The sequence below is a fragment of the Ochotona princeps genome, chromosome 2 (genome assembly GCF_030435755.1).
Source record: "Ochotona princeps isolate mOchPri1 chromosome 2, mOchPri1.hap1, whole genome shotgun sequence".
Classification (NCBI taxonomy): domain Eukaryota; kingdom Metazoa; phylum Chordata; class Mammalia; order Lagomorpha; family Ochotonidae; genus Ochotona; species Ochotona princeps.
Window position 1 is genome coordinate 50249534 of NC_080833.1, and position 18388 is coordinate 50267921.

The 18388-nt window shown below is 42.6% G+C and overlaps 1 protein-coding gene across 6 annotated transcripts in view; it reads left to right on the top strand.

Moving 5' to 3' along the window:
- The window catches only part of NFIA (nuclear factor I A), a 368818-nt gene extending 358726 nt beyond the window's left edge, over positions 1 to 10092 (top strand). For all 6 annotated transcript variants that reach the window (XM_004588721.3, XM_004588720.3, XM_058657302.1 and 3 more), the window contains one exon: positions 9370 to 10092. In XM_004588721.3, the coding sequence (XP_004588778.1) occupies positions 9370 to 9387 (18 nt within the window). In that variant the 3' untranslated portion in view covers positions 9388 to 10092. The remainder of the gene's footprint in view (positions 1 to 9369) is intronic.
- The last annotated feature ends 8296 nt before the right edge of the window (positions 10093 to 18388 follow it).

Here is an 18388-nt window from a genome sequence, read left to right on the forward strand (position 1 = left end):
GTGGCTGTGGTTTGCAGCGCAGGGCCGTTGTCTTGTCCTTCTTAATCCTGTGAATGGAAGACTGTGGGTTGGGAGGAGGCAGGAAATGAGGCTGGGAGGAAGGGAGAAAAGACAGGGGCCCTAGGAAGAGGGGGATGAAAGGGCTAAGAAGCCAAGACCAGTGCCCAGAGTCGTGCAGGAGGTGCCTGCTGGGGTGGAAAGGTCAAGGGTGGCAGGTGCCACCCAGTGCCTAATTGGCTGCTTGGCTGCAAAGGCTAGCTTGGGAATCACTTTTCGGCAAAGAGCCCGACCTTCTGGCCTCCTGTTGCAGAATGTCTCTGAGAGAAATTCTGAAATAGCTGGGCTTTTTACTCTAAAGTAATTTTCCTGTTTGCCGGACTTTTCTCTACCTGTACAATCCAAACAGCAAAATCTGGGTAATAGATGCTGTGAACACGAGTCATGTTTGGGAAGCCCAGGGGTGAGGAAGCTCACAGGGGAACGGTTATTATAATGTGGCCACGCTCTGCTGAGCACGACCTCCACTCCCATGCCTCTCTTTAAACAAGAAAGTTCCCTGCCTGGGCCACCATTGGGCCAACCCCAAGTGTGAGTGTCTGCACTTGTTAGACAACAGGCATTTAATTAAAACTGGAATCCAATGTGTAGGAAACATAGATTTTTTCATTTCATAGCTCCCCAGGAAAGCATATTCTCTACCTCCCCCGCCCATCCCCACTCTGTTCAATTCTTCCCCCTTCAAAAATGAAAAAAAAAAGCAAGGGAAAAAGATTATTTTAATATGAAAATCGGCAATTACAAAGGGTGAGACTGCCTCTGTATTTTCGCCTGTGGGGCCAACATGAGCCACTGCTAATAGAGGCAGTGTTGTGTCTCCGGGCCAGAGCCAGCTCTTTCATGGATAACTTGTTATATGGAGGAGGGTTTGCCCCACTCCGGGACATGGAAGTACGGCGCTGAATGAATCTGTGATTAAAATCTTTCATCTTGCTCTTATGCGATGGGAGAGGTGGCCTGATCATACCTAATAATTTTCAGGCTTTGTGGAATCCCCAAATCAAAAAAAAAAAAAAAAAAAAAAGACTAGATAATGAACACAAGTCCCATAGGCCATCTCCCCCTGATAATCGCTGCGTTCTCTGAGCCCAGCCTTCCAGGGCACTGTCTGGGATCCACCCAGAAGACCCGGCAGTGCCACCACAGCCCAGGAGATAGGAGGCGCCGTAGGCACCACGACTCCATTGGGTGGTTGTCCCTTAATCTCCAGGCTGCACCTCAGTTCTCAAGCAGCTTCCGTGGCCTGGGCTCACTTTAATGGATAGAATCTATTTTTCATGGAAAAAAAAAAGCAGGAAATAAGCTGTCTCTTTCATAAAAAGATTTACAAAATGTAATCACTGTTGAAATATTCCCTTTGAACTGCCATGTCCACGGGGGTCTCCGGCTCCCAGAGTCGGGCTTCATTAGAAGCCCCTCCTAAGCGGCTGCAGAAGGGCAGGTACGCTGGTGGGGCCCGCCTTTGATGTCCTGAATGAATGAAAGAAAAGCACAATAAAAAAGAGCTGTTGATCAAGCATAAAATACTCTTTAAGCTGACAGAATAGCAGCGTTAACACACCCTAAGCTGCTTTTAGTTTTTCCTTTTTTCCTCACATTTTCCTGTGCTTTGTGTACAGTGGGGGTTTGTATTTTATAAGAAGTCTCTGATCTATGTAGTATGCCATTCGCTAACAAAAACCAAAATAGGATTGTTTCTGTCCCACTTGGTTGCCTGACGACTCTCCCGCCCCCACCCGCTTCTTCCCCCACCAGCCCCAGCCTCCAAGGCGGGCAGCATAGCCCTGGCAAGGCAAGGGCCCAAATGCCTTTCATAAACTTGAGCCAATTCCCTTTGTGCTGTTGCTTTCACTGCTCCGATTTTAATACCACAATTAAAGACAGATTTTTATTTTTTCAAGAACTTTCTCTTGCAACTGGGGAAATGGAACAGACAGAGCTGCTACTTTTCACTATGAAATTATATTATTCAGTAAGAGAAGGCCGCCTTGGTGAGCGGTTTGCCTTCCTAGGAGACTTGTTCTCCAGGTCTTAAGTGGACTGGGCTTCAGGAGCATTTCATAATTCAAGAACATGAACCAGGTTCAACCTGCTAGGTTTTGACACTTGTCCCCAATCCTGACATCACCTCATTTAATCCCCACAGATTTATTAAAATTGTTATCTCCATTTCATGGAGTTGGACACTGAGATTCAGGCACTATCTTGCCTAAGATGATCATGACACTTGGCTCTTTCTACCACCCACACAGCCCCCAGTCAGACTTCAAGGCAAATCTTACTGGGCCGGAGTGCAATCTTTCACCCAGAAGCCATTCGTTCCAAGAGGTGAAAGATTAGTAGATGAAAATACAAAAAGAGACCAAAAGAAAAATTCACTTGGTGGGTAAGAGAGCCACTTGGGCAAGCTGGACTGTCGTTAAAGGATTCAGACTTTGGGACAACAGTCAGAATAATTGGACTGTGTGTGAACTTTCAAGGTTTGAAGGTTCTGAATGGCTTATTGGGTAAAAAGATTAGTGTTTTCCCGTCTTGAGGTTTAAACCAAATCAGAGGTCTTGGCTGGGAGCAGCACAGTCTTTCTCCAGGGAGTGGTGGTTTGGACAACTCCTCTGTGCTTGTAGTAAGTAGGCAGCAGGCCATGTTACAAAACCATCGCACATGCTACTGATGCAGTTGGTTGCAGCTGGTCCCATTGCCACAGCTCCTCAGGCGGAACTGCCTGGGGCAGCTCGTGGAAACTTGTGTCTCCGGGAGTGTACTTGTCACTGGGACACTCAGACATGTGTCCTGAACATGGGTGTAGCAGAGCACTGCAAGGAATCCTCCATGCAGATGCCTGTTTTGCCCTCAGTGTAGCTGGCACAGACTTTGGGGACCTGGATACAACTTGTATGCCCTCCCTTCACTCTCCCTCCTGCATTCCTTTCTTCTCTCCTCCTTCCCTGCTGCCTGCCTTCCTTCCGACAGCTTTTATTAAGCACCTATTCTGCCAGCCCTTGGGTAAGACATTAGGGATGCCACACACGAGAAAGGCCCCTCAGAAGGAAGTATAGTTAGCCATAGACCCCCCAAGGGCTAGTATATGTTAGCCGAGGAGAGACACAGCCTGTGTGGCAAGGCCCAGCAAGGACAAAGTGTTTGGCCCTTAGGGAACTGGAAGAAGTCAACTATAGCACAACCATGGTGTTTGGCCCCAAAGATCAGCGGGGCCAAACACTGCTCATTAATGCCTTAACAGTTTCCTGTACAGTAAAAGTCTTGGTGTAGACTTATTGAAAATAGGCCTTTTTAATTAACAAAATAAAATCAGACAAGTAACATGAGTGCAGAGATCAAAGCCTGGGGCTGGAAGCACCAATAACTAACACCTATGTACAGCATGTCACTGGAGGGGAAACCAGTGTAAACCACCTTCATTCTGCATTCTAATGCACAATCACCCTCAGGACAACCTTGGGAGGTGCAGAGGACACCTCACTCAAAGTGGGACTCGGTCCCAGGCCCTTCAGACACGGTTACTCAACTCACTGGCTGACACAAATCATAACCGTCTTACTTTGTAAAAAGTAGGATATCTGATCACCAAGGGTGTTGCACTCTGAAATCCAGGTCTTGCTTCCTGCTATGTAGTAAAGCTCCTCAAGGCAGACACTTGTTTTATTCATTATATCTTCAGAGGCTCAAGTCCATAGCTCAAAGCACATAGTAGGTCCTTTATATGTACTGAATAAATGGCCAGCTATCCCCATATGGTTAATACAAATGTGAGAAACTAGGAGTCCACTACGAGGCCCTGTCCATTTCCATCACATTGAAAGAGGGAACGGATCTTACTGGGATTTGAGTTGATCGGCCAAAGATAACTCACTTGGGCTAAATTGTGTCCTTGAGTGCATCCAGACAGGAGACAGAAGCCAAAGATGACAAACTGGATTGGTGTGACCCAGCAGACGTTGAAGGGAAGGCAAAGCACTCACTGTCTTCTGCACGGCCGCTTGGCAGTGTGGGAAGTCAGACCTGTTGGAGGCAGTGTAGGGGCCCCCTGTGCTTTCAAGTTTCCGGTCTCTGTGTGTGAATGTCCTTAAATAACCCACCTTGCCTGGAGAAGAAAGCCAAGTGTCACACCCAGTTCTGGATTCCACATTAACAACCTCCTTCCGCAGTGCTAAACTTTGCCCTTGAGGCCTTTTGTTTAACTTTTTAACTTGAAAAACAGATTCTGTTGCGTCATAGTCTGTTCCACCCTCAACACCCTCTCCCTTTTCTGGTTACAGTGAAATATAAGGACCTCAAACATATTTCTTTGGGTTTTAAAGCATGCATCCTTGCTGCATTTTCCTTGCTGAAAAGAAAACACCCAAGGTGTTTTAAGAAGTTGTGCTGCACACTAGAATGTTGGTGGGTAACCCAGGAGTTGAGTCTGGTGGCTGTACCAACCCGGACTTCGATAGTCTCAAAGGCAAATTTTGGAAAGCAATCTCTTTTCTAATTACTCTACTCCATGAGGCATGAGAAACTATGTTGACATCACAGAGGTACCTGCTGCCATTTCAGGATTCTTCTTTTAGGATGCATTTGGATAGTTATTGTTTATGATTCAGGAAACCAGACTACTCTGAGTGTTCCAGAATCTCAACTTTTTCTTGGAGCTGTAAATTAAGGGGTGAGAAGGTGATAAAATTCCTTAGAGAACTGTGGGGAGAAAAAAGAGGTGCACTGCAATGGTTAACTGAAATTTTATAAGCACATTCAGTGTGGAGCTGTTTTGCATTACATGAGTTGAATACCTTAGAGACGCCACATCTGCAGGCACTTTATTAAATCCTTAGTCAGCACTTTCCAACCTGATGCGATTACTTCTTCATTTGACTGGAGGAAAGGAAAGCTGAGCTCTTGTCTTGGACTGCAGATTTCTTTTGATGTTTCACCTTGAAAACTGAAAGAGGGCAGTTATCTCTTCTGTTCTCCTTGCTCCTCTCCCCATCACATCTGACTAATCTGAGCACCACTGACTAATGTTACGCAACCAGAGTCTTTGTGGGAGTGTTGGATTTATGGATCTCCACAACAACCATAGCAGAATATTCCCAAGGGGGAAAAAATAGATCAAAGCACTGTGTTTACTTCCTTAATGTAAATGTATCCAGAAAACAGCAGCCAGTAGGATAGCTATTGTATTGGAATATTACAACTCATTGCAGATGGGAGAAAGGAATTTCTTTATGGTCCTTCAGAACACAGTAAGACTGAAGGGGCCGGATAAACCATGTGAAAACTACCTTATGTCAGTGAGTGTCTGAGGATGATTTGTTGAGTATCCATAAACAAATCATTGTGCTGTTCAGCCCTAGCATTCTCACCATTTCTAAAAACTGTTGTGTTTTTTTCTGTATGGCTAGAGAAGAAAATACACAATCATTCTTTAATTAATGTTTGACGTTGATACTACTTGAATAATAATAATTCTAAAAAAAATCATCACAAGGAAAATGGGTCTTTCCCAATGTCACCTTGTACAGCGGATGTTCTGAGCAGTTCATGAAACTTGAGAGAGACTCGTGTGGCTTACACCATGCAGTTGTCACACCATGTGACAAGAGGATATGCACCTCCAGCTACAAACTGGTGGTGAGAAAATTCAAAGAAATGACTGAATTTTTAAAATTATTATTGGAACTATTTATCTGCCTTCTCTGCAAATAAATGATCTAATCAAGGATATCACATCCCTACCCCCTGCCCCCAAAATCCCCATGTGGTTTCCCCTAACTGACTTCCCATATTGGGAACCCTTGGTCAAATAGCTGGGTTAATTGTCATGAAGATTAGTGTGATGTTGAAATAAGGACTAATGGTCAAATTACAGGAGTAAAAAAGTTGAAGAATAGTCTCTGGTCTGGGCCTGAAAGGGTTAATTAAGGTTTTTTCATGGGTTATTAAAGACCCCCAACCCCTGCCTTCAGGAGTCATAATGACACCCCACCACAGGGCATCTTAGCTCCTCTATTGACGTGTTGCTGGTCCCAGCACAATAGATGTCTGTGTCTACAAATCATTGCTAAAATCATCTCAAGGAAAAAAAAGTTCGAAAGCTTTCGCGTTAGACAAAAGCCTAAGAGTTGCAGTGCACAGCTCAAAAACCCGGAGTCAGCAACTTCTATTGATTAAAAACTAACCTTTAAAGTAACTCCGAGAGTGTGTGGTTAGCATTTAAATTTAAACATGTCATGAGTTGATTTGTGTTACTGAATACCAACTCAGAAGGAGTAACATTCACATCGCATTTTTTTTCCTAATTCCCTTAAGCAGCTAAAGTATTTCATGAAATGTCAATAGGGCAAAAAGAAAAAGGGGAGAGGGGGTGCTGATGCTGGGCCTCGTCGTTTTCTTTCCCATGCAAATATACACGCCCCCCCCAAAGGAAAAGTGTGGAGAGTGAAACACAATAATTAGTCCTTTGTCTAACTTTCCCAAGTGCCAGAGAAAGACAGATTAATTAAATATACAACAGTGTTGGTTTTTGGAGTGGGGGTCTCACTTGCTGTGTAGGTCATAAATTAGGCAGAATAAATACTTCAATGTGTTTGCAGTGGGTCTGCTACGTCAGAACCACTGGAAGGTTGGTGGGAGGAGAGCAGAGGGTTTCTTGCTAATGATAGTCACGTCTGGGTCTGTCTGGTTGCTAAGAGCAACCAGACATGATGTAACACCAGGATGAACTTGAACTTGGGGGACTTGAAAAGAGAACAATAGACCAGAGCAATCAATAAAGCCTATTTCAGTGAAGGATTACAGAGCTGCTCTGGGGTAACCTTGTCGGCAAAGCACATACTGAATAGTAAGATGTGTGAAGAAACTTTTTTTTTCCCCTGCTTTGCTTTTTAAGAGAAGTGCAGAGGCACTGCAGATTTTTGTAGTGCCCTGAGGTCTCGTCCAGAAATTGCTATGGAAAACTGCTCCCCCTGCTGACTCACTACGTCCCAAGCCTCTGCTGCAGGACGCACAGCGCTGTCACATGGAACAACTTTGGAATTTCACAACTATCTCAGTGCAAAAACAGAATCCACCAGCCTCCCCATCCACACCCAGAGGGTGATCGGTTTTGTGGGAGAACACGGCTATACCATGGCTCAGGGTCACCTGTCTGAAGAGCCTCACGCAGAACACCTGCTGACTTCAGCTTTCCTGCTTCCGTTACTACTTCTTTCTTTTGCCTGGCTAGATGTAGGCCGCGTGTATTTGCCAAGATGTTTTCCTTTCAGGGCACAAGAGGCTTTATTGTCTTCCTCAAAGCATGTGAGCAAAGAATAACACCGAAAAGTATACAGGAAGAGTAGTTTTTCAGTTTAAGCTAGGGTTTTTAAGCTCCTCTGGAAATCAAAGGTAGCTTGTGTGACCAGGAAATCTTACACCGACCTCCACATAGCTATCGTTTAGCCATTTATCCCCAGGATCTGAGGAGTCCTTCCATTACCCAGCACACTCTCGTGAGCAAGGATGAGCCTTCACCTAGATGAATCTGCCCCAGTGGAGCCTTGCCTGAGTATGTCAACTCCAAGAATTCCTAGCATTAACTTTTGCAAGCAGGTGACAATCTTTATGTGTCTAAGGCAGAATGTAGTGAATTTGTCAGAGTGTCAGTAGACAAAAGTTGTTAAAAGCCATACACGTTTTTAATCTCACTTGCAAACCAAGATTGATATTTGCTCATAATTGGCCACCTACGGTAGACAAGGAGGAAAACAATACCAGCAGATAAAATGATCTAGGAACCAAGCTGTTGCTCAAAGCACCTATACATTTATGAAAGAAAAACCAACTGGTAATTGGACTCTACAGACACCCAAAATGCTCAGAATAAATGCTGAGTCGATTGAACCGTGAATGAGGACTGTGCATTGGCCTCACTTCCCTCTTGGTCATCATGATGCTTAACAGGATAAAATCTTAATACTCTCTCTTTACTTAGTGTATGTATTAAACTAAGATATCTCTATTTATATGAAAGGCAGAGTTGTCGTGAAAAATAGAGAGAATCTTCCATCTGCTGGCTTACACCACAAATGGCCACAATAGCCAGGTAGGGCAGGTCCAAAGCCAGGAGCCAGGAGCTTCTTCTGGATCTCCTGCATGGGCGCACAGATCCCAAGTACTTGAACCACCAGGGGCATTCCCATGGAGCTGAATCAGAAATGAAGCAACTGGGACTTGACTATGACTTTGAACCACTGCCCATTTGGAACGCCAGCACTGCCAGCAGCAGCTTTACTTGCTACACCACAATGCCGGCCCCTATTGTATGTCAGCTTATAAAAACATTTGCTTTAAAGGCAGGCATTTGACTTGGTGATTAATCGTTGTTTAGGATGCCCATTTCCACATCAGAGTGCCTGTGTTCCATACGCAGCTCTAGCTCCTTTCTGTAATTTCCTCTAATGGATCTTGGCGTGCAATAGGTACTGGTTCAAGTAGTTGGGCTCTTGCCCCAGTGTGGGAGTCCAGGATTGAATTCTTAGCTCCTAGCATTAACACTGGCACCCCCAGTCACTGTAGGAATCTGGAAAGTGAGCAAGTACGTGGGAGTTTCTCTGTTACTCTCTCGCTTCCACCCACTTCCCTTCCTCTCAAATTTCGAAAAGAAAATTCTTAGAAATGTTGACCTGCATGGACCATCAGAGACTCTACCTAACACATATATCCAGACATGAAGAGCAAGAGGAATGCTCTGAGCTGCCCCAAGGCACCCGTTTTACCTGGCGCAGCATTTTTCCTTTGTTGACTCCACTGCTTAAGGTGTGACTGTTAGTTGTCTGCCTGCTAAAGCGGTGTCACCATGATGTCTCCAATCACCTTCACCTCATTTCAGAGACGCCATGAAGATCATCAGAATAGTTATTCATCCACTCAGCAAGCCCCTCCCTTTACCCACTCTTCATCCATTCAGCTCTTTGCTCTAATTCAGGCACCAGGTTGGGTGCTGAGGATTAAATTCTAACCAGGAGGGTTAAATGCCTTATCTTTCTGTAAGAACTCTCTCTCAGACTGCAAACTGAATTTGTGTTTCAAGTGGACAGAAATACCTCTTCTTGGTAAGACATGCTCAGAATGTTAGCAAGCCCTAGTGAAGACAATTTTAATTTCAAAGGAATCAGAAGGATTTCAGTGTCTCAAGATTTACTGTGATTTGTCGTTCCTTTACTATCCCAGTGAAACCATCCTTCCTGGATTTCTTGGTTGGAAAGGCAAACCTCTATAATGTACCAGTTTACCAATCAAACTTCTAAATATGCTTTTCTTTTTATCTTCTAGTCCTGGTACCTGGGATAAAAGTTGCAGCGTCCCACCATCCATCAGACAGACCACCTGACCCCTTCTCAACTCTGTAACACGGACGCAACCTCAACCCAGCGCGGTTACAACTTCACTGTCAGTGGAAGGGGAGGAAACCCAATTCAAATCAACTTGTACATGGAAACAGCGAGCATTATGGTCAAATAGCAAAGGCCATAACCTTTTGGGATTTTTTTTAAGAAAAAAAAAAATACTTTAGGGACTGTTGTAATTTCTCATATGGTGCTGGAAATGGTTGGGCTTTGTAACATTTGAAGTGTTTTCCGTGGTAGCGTGAGCAGCAGCTGACATGGCCAGGGGAGGACTAAGCTTGCTCACTGACTTCCTGTTGTAACATACTTTCCTTACAGAGCCTGGCTGTTTCACAGTATTTCATGAAGTTACCCACGCAGGTGTGGTCCTCCCAGAGCATTCGGGAGACACAGGGACAACTAAACTTTTTGTAGTAGCTGAGATCTGCAATATATAACTTACAGGACAGTCAAAGGGCAATGTTTTTTCTGTAACATAATGGAAGAAGAAAATGCAGTTATGTTCCTTTTGTATCTTTTCTTTTAGTTCAGTTTGGTTCAGCAGTCAGCAGTTCAGTACTAACATGGCCCACAAGGACAATGAATCCTCTCACGTTGCAGAACAATTCTGAAAACGGCAAACAACTACTACTACTACTACTACTACTACTACTACTACTACTACTACTACTACTACTATTCAGTTTTTTAAAAGTTTTGAAATGCTGCACTTACATTAGAAAAAAAAACATTTTTTCAACAATTTCAACAATGACACAAAAATTCACATGGAAATGGGGAAGATGGTCTGTTTTGACAGAAACTGACAGGAATCAATCAAAACAATCGAATTTTGAATTGAGTAAAGTGCAATTTCATTGGATAGCTAAATATCTTTGTAAGATAGAGATTGTTGAAAATTCTATTTTTGTTTTTCCAAGTCCTTCCACCCCAGGACTCTAAATTATTGGGGTAAAAAACAGCCTTGCAAGAAAAAGGGGAGCTATTTTTGCTTTTTATGTTTTTTATTGTTAAACTTGTATCCCTTTAAAAACTGAAGGAAAATTAAAAAAAAAAACAAAAAAACAAATCTAATGGTGCTTTTACCACAACATGTTAACTACATTAAATGCTAATTAATTATTTTCTGTTATCAAAGCACATAACTAAAGTGAAATCATGGTATCTGTTAATTTTATAAGCTAGAAGTCACTATACTGAATTATGCCAGTTCTGAACATTTTCACAGGCATCCAGCAACATAGGACTCATCAGTTAGCAGACACCTCACTGTACCAGAGATTGTCCAGAAGTTTTAAAGACCTTTGTGTCCCTGAACTGGGCTTAGGGGAAAAAAATAATAATATTATTAATAATTGTGAAGCCAATGCTGACTCAAACACTGACGCCCATTCAGATCAAGCGTACTTGTTAGGGAAAAACAAAATCAACAAAAAAAAAAATTTGCACCCCAAAATGTCCTGTATCTTATGTAAAAAAAAAAACAAAAACAAAAACAAAAAATGAAAAAGCAAAAACAAACAAAAAAAAGTGCAAGTGATTTTTCTACCAGACAGCGAAGCACCCCTTTGCTTCCCATGCAACTTCAAGAAGGTTTCCTATACTATACATATATATACGTTCTGGTTGGCAAGCCCCGCTGATCAGAGAAAGTCTCTGCATGTTCTAGTGGTAGTAACTAATTTTTATATAGTTAATGTAGGATAAAGTAGAGTGCATTAAGACACAATATTGTAATCCCTCCTCTAGGCACTTGCCTTTAAACGATGTTTCTCAGCCCTTCAGAAGGGCTCTACTACTGTCCTATACAATCAAGTAACTGAAATTCTGGGGAAGACACTTTGCCCTTCATCTTTCCCCCCTGAAACAATGTTGTTTTGTTTTGTTTTTTTTCCTTAATTTGCACGAAAACAAAAATTCCATATCAATGTGCCTTGCCCTGGATAGCGATTATTTGTGGAATTGTTGCACATGCTCCTGTATTGAAAGGGGATTTTCCCTCATCAAGCATTTGGAGACACTTTTTGTAAATGTGACTTTTCTGTCAGCCATCGTCAGTTTCAACATCTAGAACTCACTAGAAAGTTAGCTGTTCCGCAGATAGGAGTAGTCTTTATTGTCCTGTATGGTCAGTGGCAGTGCTATTCTGAGATCTGTAGATGCTTAGAATATCAGTATTTTGGATGTTGCTGCATTTTACAATTTATTTGGAGTCTTCCTTTATTTTTACTTTTTCCCTCCCCAGATATATGAAAATATGCAATACCTGCTTATATCATGTAGAAAAGCTTAGCAATTATTAATTTTTCTTTTTTTTTTAATTTGACCAAAGTCGGTGCTGCACTTGGCACAGTGTGTTTTAGGTGTTTGTCTTTGTACTTTTTTGTGATTTTTGAGAGCACGTGCGCAGGAAGGGCTCCTCTTGGAGAAGCAGTCAAACTGTGAAGCACTAAGCTGACCCTGCTTCAAGCAATTTTGTTTTTACAACTGTTCCTTTCACAAGCAAGCCTTAAGAAAAGACAACTTCCTTTTTCTTCAGCTCCCACACCCCATTTTTCTTAGCAGACTGCAGTCAATCCACATTCAATAAAAAGTATATAATGCCCATTTTTATATGCACGTTTTTAAACTTCCAAGTTCTGAAAATTGTTTACTGGTTATCTCTATTTAAGGAAAAAAAAATAAAATAAAACATTTTGGATGTTCATATGTGTCTGATAAGTGGTTGAATAGTCGTTTGGCGCTGTCGTATGGTGTGATTGTCAGTGTACGGTGTCACTTCCTATAGCCAGCCAGCATACTTTGCCTTCCCCTATAGCACTTAGCTGGGCATTACTTTATGATGACATATGTGCACTAAAAAGAAAAAAAAAAGAAAAAAAAAAAAGAAAGAAAAAATAGCAGCTTTCAGTGCTTCACAGTGAAGGGAAAAAAGCCTAGACAAACATTTTGTCAGAACCTTGCAATAAGCCAAGGTATTACCAGTAAATTGGTTGTATATACAATAAAATTGCACCCTTTTTTAAACAAAAAAAAAACTAAGCAATAGTTTGGGCAGTTTTAGTTGTTTTTAGTGAGCATGTTGTAGTCATGACTGCAAAGAAAGAGAATAAGCTGCCCACTCAGAAGATATGTAATTTGTATTGCTGTATAGTTTTATTGATTACACTGATTTATTCTACCCTATTTTATAATGCAGGACTTTTGTAATGTTGTTTAAATGAGGAAAAATTTCTGTCAAATTAGCCTAGTGAAATTTCTGATTGTTCATTATAAAGGCAGCGTTCATAGAATTGCTTTTCTTTCTTTCCCCTACCCTCTTTGGGAACTGGATTTAAGTTTAAAACTTTCCTGTTTCCTTTATTTTTTGTAAGTATTTAAATACAGTAATTTTTTTCTCTCAATGGTATAGCATATTCCTATGCTGTAGGAGTATAGGTCTACTGAAAAACCATTGGCAATGGACATTACAGGTATGCTGTATTTTTGAAGGTATTTTGTCGTATTAAGTGTGATGAAGCTAAAATTAGGCAACGCTGAACAGATTTGCAGGAAAAAAAAATGTTTTTAAAGGCTTTAAACCATTAGGGAGGCAGTCTAGGGTGATCACAAACAGGAGTTAAGTATTAAATACACTAAGTTAAATTTTTGTTCATGTTTCATTGTCCAGAAAGCAGCAGGAAACTGTAGTTCAGTTGTGATCAAACAAGAAAAGAAAGAAACAGCAACAGGACGAGTGTCTGGCTTTTTTAGAATAAAAGCCCAGCGAAGATGTTTGAGGAGGACATTGCTCCCCAGGGTTGTAGGCAGACAGACCGAGCGCTATCCACATCTGAAGGCCCAGCCCTTGGTTCCAAGACGTTTGAATTTTTGCTCTGCCATCCAGTGGCGTTCACAGAAGAGGCCAAGGCGAGCCCCTCTGAGGACTCTGTGTGTTTTCTTTGGGAACTGAAGTCTGAGGCACAAATGCTAAATCTTACACTTGTCCCCTCCACCTTTTCTTCTGGCCCTTCTCGGTGCCACGCAAGCGCTCCTTTCCCCATCCATCTTAGGCAAAGGCCTTCTACCAGAAGCCACTCTCTCCATCCGGGAGCTGCCTTCTGTCTCAGAGGTGTGCCCTGGCCCTTCTGTCTCTTTGCACTCTGGCACAGAGTTCTTAATAGTCCGTGTACCCGGCCCTCATCCTCCCAGAAGGGGCTGGGCTCGGGGCAGGTGGCTGAGGCTACACTTTTTGAAGCGTGTGCCCTTGCTTTTCCAACAAAGTGAAAAGGGATTCAAAACTTTCCAGAGCCACCATATACAGTCAGCCCACAGGAATATGCAAAACCCATCTCCAGCTTGTCGCTCTTTCAAACCTTCACCCCACACATGCTTTAATTTCATAGTTTCAGTGTCATGAAGCATTTACAAAACCTAAATTAAGGAAACAGTCCACCCATCCCACCCCCCACCCCCAGTAATTTTTTTTTGAATGGGGGGAGGGTGGATCTAAGAATGTCAGTTAATGTACTTGGCATTGCGTCTCTGGAAATATCTTTTTGTCCACATTGGTGGTAGTCAGTTTCTCTCTCTCTCTCTTCTGTCTCTCTCTCTCTTCTGTCTCTGCTTCTTGTTTGCTCCCTTCCTCTTCCTTTCTTTCCTGTGTAGCAGGCCTCCATAGAACAAATCCACAACGCAAAAAGCATGGTAATGTAAGGAGAGCTTCCGTGGCACCTCCCGCCCTCCAAGACCTGGCATGAGACAGCCTCAGAAAGCTGCCCTACCCACTGGCACGGCTTTCATTCAAATAGGCTTCCAAGGCCCATTTTGTCTTGAAGTCAATGCATGTATTTACTGTTTGACAGTAAACCCGCTCTGCCTTCTCCATGTCCAAGGCTGTGCATTCGTCTAATTAGCGTCGTGTATGTTTCCCTTTTATTTTTCCAATAAAAAAGCAGTGGGATGAAAATTGCTTTGATATATAGCAGGTAACATTGAAGCTATTCCATAGCACTTAACTGTAGTGAATACTGTGTCACCCATTCTGAAATCAATTTAATGTTTAATGCAAATCCATTACATGGTGCTATTACAGGCTGACAAAATGATTTACACAAATGTGACAACTCGGGCTCAATTCACTCTGCTTTCCAACAGTGTAAATGCATAGCAGTGTTTATCTGCATGAGAACTATGCACTAATCTATCTGAAGAAACAAACTATATCAACTTTGGTATCTACTTTCCGTTTACTCAATCCTTGCCTTTTTGGTCATTGTTATAATGCCAGCTTTAGGACAGAAAGAATTATAAGAAAACCAGCATAATACCTGATATATTAAAATGTAGTGCCTGTGATATCTGTATTATATTGCTCTTCGGACGTAAGAATTTTCTACACCGGTAGCCTTCGCTGTCTGTCAGCCAGGAACTTCTGGTATAGGTGATGTAAAGTAACCGTACAATATTAATGCATGCTATTCCATAACGCTTAGTGACTGTATGAATATTACTCAAAGTTATGTTAATTTTCTTTCTTTTTTTTCTGACTAGTTCTTGTCAGCTAGGTTTAAAGGTATTTCACTGAGAACGCAAATTCTGTCTTTTTGATTTCGCTGTTTTCAGTATTTTGGAGGTATACATTGACTTCAATTCAGTATTACTTGTGTTTTGTTTTTGTTTTTGTTTTCTGTTTTTCTTTTTTTTTTTTTTCCCTAGGGGACAAGCATGGGTGTTTGATTTCAGAAATCAGTACCTGGTGAAATTTTTGTCTCAAAGCTATGAATTGAATTTCAAGAACTCTGCTCCGAAGACACTTTGGGAACATTTCCAAGTGAGGGACATTTTCCTGGACCCCCAAACAGAAGCTTTGTGGATACTGAAGCATTTTCTTAATGGACAATATTCAGCCAGGTACCCATGCTTGCTCCTTCACACCAGATCTTCTCATGTTAAAAGAAAAAAAAAAAAAAAAACCTGAGAAATCATGTGGCTATTTAGTTTCATACACAGTTGCAATATTTTCTTCAAAAATAAAACTCTGTACAAACTTTGGGCCCAATTCATAAAAAAAAAAAAGAGCTTTGTTATTAACACGGGATTTTTAATAGACTTTTTTTAAAACAAAATTTACAAATCTAAGAAATTTCATCTTATTCTCCTTTCTCCTTTCCATCCTAGTACCAACCTAGTACCAATCTGTTTTTTAGTCGCCCCCCCCCGAAAGATTACATGAACCAGATTAAGGGCATGGAGTAGAAGGGGGACAAATCCCAGGAGCCAAGGCTCAGGAGCACTCATGCGGGGGGCCCATGACGGGGAAGCAGCAGAGCAAGGTAAGACCTCCTGGCTGTGGCTGTGGCGGCTGCCCCGCCCAGTGTCCTTCATGGACCCCTTGTGTTGTTTGACTCAGAATCCAAACTTCCCAACATGCAACTGGACCACAAGAGTACACAGTGGAAGTGCTACCTCTAACCTACCCAGAGCATCTTTGTGGCGGCAACCGCCCCCTGGGCCATAGAATGTGAACCTTCCTGTCTCTGTGGTGGTCTCCAGGACAAATACCCTCCAGTGAATTTGGGCCATTTTTCCTGCTGTTTATGCTCAACTTCTCAGAATAACTAAAAGCTTTCGTTTTTCTTTTGAGTCCGTTGGGTGTTATTTTTTATATTTTTGATAGTAGTCTGTACATTGGCCTCTTTGTCTTCTCCTACCTTTTAATAGCTTGAGATCCTGAGGCGGCTGGCTGCTTTGAGACGGGAATGTGCAGCAGCTGCCAGCCCGCTTCCCTCTCGCTGTCCCCAGCCCCTCGGCCCTGCAGTGTGGAGGCACTGGGTAGCCTCACCACTGAGACCCAACTAGTTGGACCAGGAGCTCTTGCAGGAGACTCTCAAAAGCCACTGTATGATTCCCTAGCCCTCCTTAGCCCTGACCTCTCCCCAGAATGGAGCTAACCAGGAGCCTTTCCCCACCACACAAGGCAATCTGTCCACTGGAAACACCTCCAGCTTTTTTTTTTTTCCCCAAATTGTAGGGGGGAGGGGTTGAATCCATCCAGTGGTTGGAAGAGAGCTGTTGTGAAAACTCAACACCCCCGTGTTAATAACTGACTCGGAAATCTGTTTTTATGAGGCGGGCCCCCTGTGCCTCTAGTATACCTGTATTGATCTCATAGTTACCCTTTTAGTTTTACTGTGTTCTGTGAAAATTTGTAATTGGTTGAGAATCACTGTGGGCGTCCATTCTTATTCAACTAAATCTCTACAGGTTTTTGAGCTGGTGTGGATTAGTTTAACTCTTGTATTCAACCATTAGTGCTACCACCTTCTCACATTACAATACAATTACTGGAAGCAAGTACTGCATTTCCTATGCAACAAAAAAGGAAAAATAAAAAATTGCTAATGCTATGGGAGTTATGTGGTCATTTGCATTACGTCATGCCTAGGGTGGCTGAGTGACAGTTCTGTGTACAAATAGGGGGTTCTCCCAGGAGATCGTATTTTGAGTGAGGCATAGAGAAAGAGGTGACCATCCTGGATGTCAAGCACCCTTTTGTGGGGGTGTTTTGTTTTGTTTTCTTTTTGCCCTGGTTGAAGAAGCAGCGATGTTTATATAACTGCATGGACAGTAGAAGACTGAATACTCAAGTGGTGCTTGACTGCTCTAACTGCTTTTAGTTACTGTACCTCTTGGAACCCACTCAGGAGTTAGTATGAAGGCCCATGAGGTCTTAAAATAGGAGGCTCCAAAATAAGCTCACATTAGCAACTACAGCTCGCGGCCATCACCCCTACAGATGGGAAAACCCAAGGGAAAGGCAAGGTCAGCAAAAGCTGGGTCCTCTGGGAGGGACACCAAGCCACTGGATTTTGAATTTTTTTCCGAGGGAATTCTCCTTGAGGGTAGGGACATCACATGGCTTGGGGAGTTGACTGACCGGTGCTATGACCCTGGAGGAGGGTAAGGCCAGATACACTAGCTCTACTGAGAGGTCAAGGCTAGTACAAGTGAGGGGTTGGGAGGAGCTGGAAACTGTGGGACAGCTGTTGCTGTGGCTTCAAGGACAGGAAACAAAACTGCAAAGCAATCCCTTCATCCTGGCTGAGCCTCCACAACTCTCAGGCGCTCACCAGTGCCTATCATTAGCCGCCTCTCTCAGAGGTAGGCCATCTGGAAATTGTCAGGAGAAAAATACCTGCCCCAGCCTCAACCCCACACAGCCAAGCATAGACACGTGAGTTTGGAGACCAGAGACATAAGTAAATAAGAAACATTTAAACTTCACAACCACGTGGCAAGATAGGTACTGCTTATTCCCTGTTACAGATGAGGAAATTGAGAGATTACACAACATCACACAACAAGTAACTGGCAAAGTGAATATCAAATCAAGAAGCCTGACTTGAGACTCCATCTTAAAATCACTATGGTGTACTGAACTCAATTAACTGAATGTTTACTATGTACCAGAAACTATGCTAGAGACAGGGATAGTAAGTAAAAATTGAGCATTCTTATGAGCTGTGTAATCTGCAGAGCAAAATAAGCATTGTCAAAATGCATGTGACTCAGATGAGCTGCAAAAGCAAGCACATAGTTGCAATGACTGCTCTAAAGGATTACGTTGCAGAGGAAGCCTGATGAGACATTAGACAAGCAGGCACCATGAAGAAGGTTATTATCAGTGGAGAAACTGCATGCACAAACAGTTTGTGGTCAAAAGGAAGTTGGCACCTATGAGGGAATGAAAGTAGGCCTGTTTGGATGACAAGGAGATCAGGAGAGGAAATACAATTCAAGATAAAGTTTGATATTTAAATCAAGACATTGAAAGGCTTTGCAGATCTAGCTCCTAGAACTTAACTTGTAAGAACTTTATAAAATAAGCATCAGTCAGCTTGGACTAGTCATATCCCACCACACATGTACAAGATGGAAAGTTCAGTGGCTTGCAACAATAAAGG